This window comes from Diabrotica undecimpunctata, chromosome 11 (genome assembly GCF_040954645.1).
Source record: "Diabrotica undecimpunctata isolate CICGRU chromosome 11, icDiaUnde3, whole genome shotgun sequence".
Lineage (NCBI taxonomy): Eukaryota > Metazoa > Arthropoda > Insecta > Coleoptera > Chrysomelidae > Diabrotica > Diabrotica undecimpunctata.
The window spans coordinates 16,947,103-16,956,676 of NC_092813.1; the positions used below are offsets into that span (position 1 = coordinate 16,947,103).

General features: G+C 31.3%; 1 protein-coding gene across 1 annotated transcript; it reads left to right on the plus strand.

The window, feature by feature from the left end:
- Positions 1–5,384: 5,384 nt before the first annotated feature.
- LOC140452721 (uncharacterized) lies at positions 5,385–8,617 on the plus strand. Its single transcript, XM_072547044.1, has 2 exons — positions 5,385–5,786; positions 8,516–8,617. Exons 1-2 carry the CDS (start codon positions 5,385–5,387, stop codon positions 8,615–8,617), a joined length of 504 nt encoding a protein of 167 aa, XP_072403145.1.
- The last annotated feature ends 957 nt before the right edge of the window (positions 8,618–9,574 follow it).

Consider the following 9,574-nt stretch of genomic DNA (forward strand, 5'->3'; position numbering starts at 1 on the left):
GTGAAATCAGGTTATGTTTGGATGCAAGGAATATTAACAAGATTACTGAAAAGCAATTTGAAGCACCAATGAGTATAGATGGAATATTAGGAAGAATTACAGGAATGTCATTTTTCACTAAAATCGATTTACAGCATAGTTTCTGGTTAATACCTCTAGAAAGAAAAAGTAGACAGTATACAGGATTTCAGATAGATGGAGTAGTATATCAATTCAAAGTAGTACCATTTGGACTTCAATCATCTTGCAGTGCTCTATGTAGATGTCTTCATGATATTTTGGATCAATATGAACATTTTGTAATTCACTACATTGATGATATCTTAATTTTTTCTAAAACGGCTGAAGATCATGAGAAACACCTAAAAATTATAATAAATAGATTAGACAAAGTGGGACTAAAAATAAATCAAGAAAAATGTACATTTTTTCAAAAAGAAGTCATATATCTAGGTTATAAACTTAACACTAAGGGAATCGAAATGGATCCAGAACGGACACAAGTCATTCAGGAATATAAAACACCACACAATTTAAGAACTTTAAGAGGATTTATTGGAATAATTAATTATTATAAAAGGATGATACCAGATCTAAGTATAAAAGAAATTCCATTACTTGAACTACTGAGAAAAGGTGTAAAATGGAGATGGGATCAGAGAAGAGAACTAGCATTCCAAGAAATTAAAAACATTTTTCTGTCAAATTTGAAAATATACTATCCTGACTATACACAGCCATTCATACTAAGAACAGATGCATCAATAGAGAGATTATCAGGGGTATTATTACAAATACATGATGGGGTCGAATACCCAATACAATTCATTTCAAGAATCACAAAGCCACATGAAAAGGGTTACTCAGTTTCAGAATTAGAACTAGCAAGTATAATACACTGTGTCACAAAATTAAGATTTTATTTGTTGGGTAATGAATTTACAATAAAAACAGATCACCAAGCTTTAATGTCTATATTAAATAACAAATATGGAAACAGTAGAATACATCGGTGGAGTCTAATACTTAGTGAATACTGCTTTGAAATCAAATACATTTCTGGAAAATCCAATATAGTGGCAGATGCTTTATCAAGGTTAGAAAATACACCACAAAAAGGGCAGCGAACAATAAAAATTGGATTAAATCAATTAGTAGAAAATACTGGATTATATTCTAAAGAAGAAATTATAAGAGATCAGATCAATTTGAGTGAAAAACAAAAAGTCCTTAGGAAAGATGGGGTATATTATAAAATAATAAATGGCATAGAAGTATATGTAATAACTAGAACTTTAGCAAAGAAAATATTGAAAAATTTACATAACAATTATATGCATATTGGTTCAAGAAAGCTATGGATGCTATTTAGGGACAATTATTTTGCAAAGAATGACATAAGTATAGCAAAGGAAATTACTACCCAATGCCCAATATGTCAACTAAACAAAGAAAAGAATTTCAAAAACCAGAACACATATAAATCTAATGTTGTATATGAAAAACTAAATACGGTTTCCATGGATTTTATTTCAAATTTAGTTCTCAGTCCAACAGGAAAAAAGCATATACTAGTGATAGTTGATTTATATACAAAATTTATTAAACTATATCCCTGCTCTAGAACAAATGTTAAAACATTAAAATTATATATTAATCAATTTTTCGAAGAAATAGGACCATTTAGAAATTGCATAATAGATAATGCTACATATTTTAACAACCAAAAATTTCGGGCATTTTGTGAAAAAAAGGGAATCAACATTCATTTTACAAGTATCAGACATCCTCAGGCAAATCCTGCAGAAAGATATATTAAAGAAGTTATAAAATATTTAAGGATACTGTGCCAAAACCAACATGAAACTTGGCAGCAACATATACCACAAGTAGAATATTTTTTAAATAATACACATAATTTGAATACAGAGGAAGTACCAGAATATTTAATGTTTGGCCATATAGGAAACAGAAAGTGGATTAGTGAATATAATCAGGATATGTTAGAACAAGTAATGCAGAAAGTGAATAACCGAATTAGGAGGAAAGCTGAAAAATATATCAGAAGACAAAATCGAAATATAAAAAAACCAATCACATTTCAAAAAGGAGACCTAGTGTTAATTCGTTCACTTAGAAAAAGTAATGTTAAAGAAAACCGTTGTAAGAAATTACAACCAATGTTTGAAGGACCATATACAATTGAAAATCAGAATGGACTAAATAGTTATGTGTTAATAGATGCAGAGAACAGACTAAGAGGCCTGTTTCATATCAATGACATCTTTAAGTATCATGAAGAGATTGAATAATCTTTTCTATACCTTTTAACACTAATATACAAATACTTACTGTTACTATAACAGATTACTGATATATCCATTTTATTCAATAGACTTGATTTGTTAAATAGATGGTAGATTTCATTGTTGTGAATAAATTTGACATCATACTTGTTGAATTTTGTACATATGGAAATTGTTTGGTACCCTAAAAATCATAATTTGGGGTTAGATACAGAATTGATTGTGTAAATGTCTGTATAAAAAGTGTAAAACTTACCAATTTATATGGATGAAAGCCTTTTGAATGGAAACAATTCCTAGATTTTGTCTATAAATAAACAGAACACAATATCCATTATATTTTTAATAAGGTTATATTTTATTCTCTGATAAAATCCATTCTCCATTTGACATGACAGTTTGACCATAGAATAGCCGAACTGTGATCCGTTGTTCTCTGTTTTGACATAGACAGCGAACAGGGATGTATTTAACACATTTTAAATAAATAAAAAAAAATTTGATTTATTAAATTTAATAAGGTATGAGAAAATTAATATTTAAAAAAATAATAAGTAAATTATTTATTTTAAATATTATTTTTGGGGTATTGTGACGATTGGGGTTTATAGAAAATAATTTATAAGTTATATACTACATAATATTAGATATTAAAAAGTATTTGATTATTTTAAATAAGTTATATACTAGAGAATTTTATAAAAATATATTTATGTGAGGGCATTTTAAGAAATTAGCATATAATAATTGTAAAAATATAATAGAAAAATATAATAAATTGTAAAATAATAGATTTAAGTGAGCCATGTGCCTAGGCAACCAACTATACATACTCCAAGTGTCAAATTAAGAATCATAATACGAATATAAGTGGGGTTATTATAATAATATATTGTTTGAAATGTGTATTTTATTAAATTAGAGTGTTAGTTACTAATTTAATTATATATTCTGATCTGAAAAGCCTAAATGTAAACAAAATTATTAATAGAAAAGAATGGAATTCTCTGGATCTCCGGAGATGGCCATGTTTGCGAAATGGTTTGTTCCAGAAAATTCAGACAAGTATTTGATAGAACAAATTGGAACATGATATCTTACGAGATGGTTCTAGAAATCCAGAAACATATAAATACCCGTGATTTGGATTCAAGAGGGCAGTTTTTAGCAGTTTTATCATGAAAGTTAGTTAGAAGATAGATACATTTACTTAGTGAAGTCAATTGTTCAGAAGTTTTTGGAAGTTTTTAGTTAGAAGTCAAGCAGTTTATTATGAAAGTTAGTAGAAGATAGACACAATTAATTAGTGAAGTCAATTGTTCACAGTTTTAGTAAATCAGTCAAGCAGTTTTATAAGAAATATGAAAGTTAGTTGGAGATAGTCCAATTGTTTAATATAGTGAGTTAAATGAAGATTAAAAATTATGCATATAATTTAATGCACATTTAGAATTATACACAAATAATTATTGAAGATAAAAAAAGGTATATTGGAAGAAATTAAATTATATTATGGTTGGAGATTAGTATAAATCAACTTATAATAATTGGATATTGGTATATTGAAAAGAAGAATAAATATAAATGCTGTTTGCTGGTTTGGTTGGTGGTGTAGAAATGCTGATGAAGAAAACTATATCTTAAATTGGTAGAAGCTGATAATTGAAAAAAGTAATTTCACAAAAACAAGGATAACCAAAGTACGAAGACTTTCAGTGGTGATTAGAATATATATAGTGGAAAACAGTTCATTTAGGCATTCAGTGAAAGAAAGGTACAAAAATTTGTTAATATAATTTAGTTAATGTCATAACAATTTCAATTTTGAAGATAGTTTGTTTAAATTTAACATTGTCTATAGAATTTAATTAGTTTTATAAGAACATCAATTTAAAGATAGTTTATTTTAAATTTACATTGGCTAGGTTAGATATATATGTGTGTTTCATAATAGTTATAATAAAGATAATTTAAAAAGTACTTACAAGCTAATTCTTTGAGAACCGCGATAAAAACCCTATATATTATAATATTAAAAATACTCATTGCTCATAATTCAAACAAAAAACACATCATAACAATATATATATATATATATATGGCTAAATATATATATATATATATATATATATATATATATATATATATATATATATATCAAAATTTGTATATCAAAATTTTCCGTTAAGATCTTATAAATATCCAATTTTTAAAGTAAAAATGAACAAAATAGCAACAGAAAATCACTTTTCATTATTTAATAGATCATGAATAATAGCAAGCTGAAGAAGATCTGAATAAATTGGATATTTCTGTAAAGATTTACAAAAAGATGTTACCACATAATTGGATGCAGTCAGATGTAGAAATTAGTAGTGCAACAAACTTTATTGCTAATCTGTTTAAATAATTTATTTCCAATACAACTGATTTAAGTGAAGACGAAATTATTCCCACGTCGAAAACATATCACGCAATGACACTAATTATCAACAGTAAGATAAGAACCGGGATTATAGTGTTTTTGACAATTACTTATGAACATTTTAATCACGTTTTGTATATGTGTTAGTTTGTGGGTTTGTTTACAGTACCCCAAAGTACCTGTTTTATGAAAATGCATCCAGTTGATTATTTATATAACAAAACTGTCAAAATGACAATATATGAAAAATTCCGTTAAGATCTCATATATATTAAAATTTGAAATTTGGTTAAGTAAATGGATAAAATAGCAACAGAAAATCTCATTTTGTTACAGTTTTTATGAATAATACGACTTTTGATCCAAAATACAACAACAATGATGATAATTTTGATGAAAAATGTGAAACATTCAATTTTTTAGATAATGCTCCCCTCGATGTCTGGGAAACTGATTTTAATCAACGATGGAACTATAAATCTAATTAATATAATATAACTCAATGGTTACTGGCAAAAGCCATTGTACGACAACACTTGCCCCTTACCAACCCGACCTGAGGCAGCGTGGTAAGGTATGCCTCGCAACCCCTTATGAATAAAGGAAAAAGAAAGCCACGGCCCTCATTCTCCGTAGGCCCAACTGACCCCGAGATGGGTAGTTCTCAGGGACCAGTCAGGAGGGCAGAGGGTGCTAAGAATCTGCGGAGTCTAAACCACTACCCAGCCAGATCAACAACACTATACGTAGCGACCTATAACTGCAGGTCGTTAGCGAACCAGGCAAAACTCATAGAGTTAGAAAATGAAGCAGTCAATATTAAATGGGATGTCATCGGAATAAGCGAAGTAAGACGAAAGGACAAAGAGTTAATAGAACTTGAATCGGGCAACATCCTCTATCACAAAGGAACAGAAAATGGACGAACAAGTGGAGTGGGGTTCCTAATTAATAAGAAATGGAAGGATAGGATAGTCGACATAGCAAGCACCTCAGACAGAGTAGCTAGTCTAAGTCTAAGACTATCCAGAAGATACACCATCCAAATTGTGCAAGTATATGCACCAACCATATCCCACTCCGATGAGGAAATAGAGGAATTCTACAATGAAATAACTGAGGTGCTTAACCAGAACAAAAGCCAATTTAAGTATCTAGTCGGGGACTTTAATGCCAAAGTGGGTAAACAATCAAATCAAGAACAATGTGTCGGCAACTTTGGCATTGAAGAAAGAAATGAAAGGGGAGAGAGACTGGTTCAATACGCACATTACCAGAACCTCTCAATCGCCAATACCTATTTTAAAAAGAACCTCAATAGGAAATGGACATGGTTAGCTCCCAATGCAACTACCAAGAACGAAATAGATTTCATCCTAACTAATAAGCTGAAAACCATAAAGGATGTAAGTGTGCTCAACAAATTCCGAACAGGTAGCGATCACAGACTAATTAGATCTCGGGTCGTTCTAAACACTAAACTAGAAAGAATGAAATTACTCCAGAAACCAACTGCAGGGGTAAATATCACTAACCTAAGCAACAACTCGGAACGCTATCAAAATTTAATTCAAGAAAAATTACAAGACCCAACGAATAGCACACACTTAATGGAAACAATCTTAAATTGCGCCAAAGAAGTTGGAGGATCACAAGCACACAACAGCAATAGAAAACTTTCAGATGAAACAACAGCTCTCCTGAAACAACGAAGAGAAATGAAAATTAACTCCAATATTAATAGAATTGAATATACCGAACTGTGCAAAGTAATACGGAAAAAGATCGCAGAAGATATAAAAACCTACAATGAACGACTTGTACAAAATACAATCGAAAACCGTAAAAGCTATAGGAAAACCAAGAGGAAGTTGGCAATCGGTAGAAAGCAAATAATAGCATTGGGAAACAACAACGGAAGGATCACAAATAGGGATGAAATAATAAAATATGTAACCGAACTCTATGAGGGTCTATATAAAGCTCCGGAAGCACAAGAAATAGGCGAAGAAGAAATTGCGGTTCAAGAAGATGTACCAGATGTTCTCGTGGATGAGGTAGAGGCAGCTCTTAAGAGCATGAAGAACGGCAAGGCAGCCGGTAATGACGGTGTTACAGCCGAACTTCCAAAGATTGCTGGTAAAACAACTTGGAAAATCCTAGCAAAAATATACACAGACTGCCTAAAATCGAGACATATTCCAAAAAAGTGGAATTCAGCCAACATAATCCTTATTCACAAGAAAGGTAGCAAGGAAGACATTAGAAATTATAGACCGATCAGCTTGCTACCTGTGATATACAAGGTATTCACCAAAATCATTAATAACAGAATACAGAACACACTTGACGCTGCACAACCCCGAGAGCAAGCAGGCTTTAGAAGTGGCTTCAGCACAATGGATTATATTCAAACATTAAGGGAAGTAATGAGCAGAACAAAAGAATATGATCTACCACTGGCGCTAGCATTCATAGACTTTGAGAAAGCATTTGACTCCGTATACCCAAGAGCAGTCATAGAAGCTCTTGTCGACCAAGGAGTAGATAAACCATATGTCGAAACACTAGCAAATATATACAAAGAGGCCACAGCTAGAGAAAGCATATATGAAAATACCCCAGAATTTCCCACTCAGAAAGGAGTCCGACAAGGAGACACCATATCCCCTAAGCTCTTCACTGCAACCTTAGAAAATATCTTCCGGAAATTAGACTGGAACAACCAAGGTCTATGTATAGATGGAGAATACCTAAACCATCTTATATTCGCTGATGACATCATTCTAATTGCTAGAAGTCCTGAAGAATTACAACTGCAAATTAATGACCTTAATACAGCCAGCAATGAGGTAGGCCTAAAAATGAACCTAGCAAAGACTAAAATAATGTGCAATGATCTGATCGCCAACGTGGAAATAAAAATTAATGAAACCTCGCTAGAAGTAGTAGATGAATACATATACCTGGGACAGCTCATACATAAATCGGGATCACTACTTCCGGAAATCAACAGACGAATAAAACAAGCGTGGTCAGCATTCGGACGAAATTCCATAGTCTTCAAGTCCAAAATGCCACTATACCTCAAGAAGAGAGTATTTGATCAATGCATATTACCCGTCTTGACATATGGATGTGAAACTTGGATATTAAAGAGAGAAATAACGTCGAAACTCCAAGTAACTCAAAGAGCAATGGAAAGATGTATGCTAGGGATAACAAAGAGGGATCGTAAAAGAATTGAATGGATACGGAGGCAAACCCAGGTGACTGATGTAATCCAAAGAATAAAATCCCTGAAATGGCAATGGGCAGGACATATGGCAAGAAGAACAGATAACAGATGGACCACTAGAACAACTATGTGGTACCCCAGGAACGCTAAGAGACCAAAGAGGCGCCCAAATCTCAGATGGGATTATGATATTAGAAAATTAACAGGAACAACGTGGTCTCGAATAGCACAAGATAGAAAAATATGGGCGCAAATGAGCGCAAATTATTAGAACAACGTATAACTACGACATCGTCGAATATAGAATAACATTGAAATAAGGGAGGCTGCACCGTAATTGGAAACGGTTGATAAAGCTGCACATGATGATGATGATGATGATGATATATATATATATATATATATATATATATATATATATATATATATATATATATATATATATATATACTTACATTTTGTTTGTTTTTTCTGGTTTACTGCTACGTAAATTTGCTTTCTGTCTTCTTGATCTCCTGTGGACAGCTACATTTTTTTATTTTCTAGGTAATATCACCTCATACATATGATCAAGTTTATGTTGCATGGGGTACAATGGAAAGCAGTTCATACAAAACAGAATGTATGATCAATAGTTATAATGGTTAAATTCTAAATGGATAAAGCTATTTCAATTCATCTAAGAAGACTAAAAACAGCTGCTCTTATTCAACTTGCCAATTTATCAAAGAAGAAATACACAAGGAAGTCCAGACAGTTTGAAGACACGAAAAGCTTAAAGCTACAGAAAAATGGATATAGTTATAGAAAATCTTGATGAACATTATAAAAAGCAACTGGAGGGTGATACATCCCCTAAAAACAAACGATGGATTACACATGGAATAGTCATCGATATCGTAAAGGAGAAAATACAAGAATAAAATCTAACAAGCATACAAAAATGAAAATAGAAAAATCAGACAAAAATATCAAAGAAGAGAGGGAATTGTGGCTAATAGAAAATCATGCAGAAATAAAAAGATTAGAAAACAATAGGACAACTTTAACTTTAACTATATGAAGACGATTACTAGGAAGTCTGGAAGTTTCACGAAAACGATGAAACGACAACTTACTGGAGGCACATTGAAAAACAGACAGAGTCATGTCTACTTAAAAAGAAGAAGAAGAGCTTTAACATATACAGGAAGATTAACGAAACAGCTAGCATATTATAAAAAAGGAGATATTGGAAACATATGGACAAAAACAACAAAATAATAGTTAAATGTACAAAAAAAAAATAAATATGTAGGAAAATATGTATATTTTTTTTTATATTGTCTTTGGCTTGAAACCTTTAGCCACGTAATTACATATAAATATTAGTCTTCATTCATACAGGATTGTACAAGGAGCACACTTTTCACGCTCAGGGATTCATCAGAGCGGCTTTATTGTAACAAACAAGACATAAACCACGGTTAGGTAGGTGGGCAACATATATGGTAAACATACAAAGGAAATGTTCACGCATACGATCAATTTTACACTCATACCTTTAACTTAATTTTTACAAGAAATATAATAATTATTTTAAAGATTTTTATATTGTCGTCACTT

Coding starts and splice junctions, on each gene's coding strand:
- LOC140452721 (XM_072547044.1), top strand. CDS start 5,385: ATGGGTAGTTCTCAGGGACCAGTCAGGAGGGCAGAGGGTGCTAAGAAT. Junction 5,787..8,515: donor ACACCATCCAAATTGTGCAA/GTATATGCACCA, acceptor TTTATTTTCTAG/GTAATATCACCTCATACATA.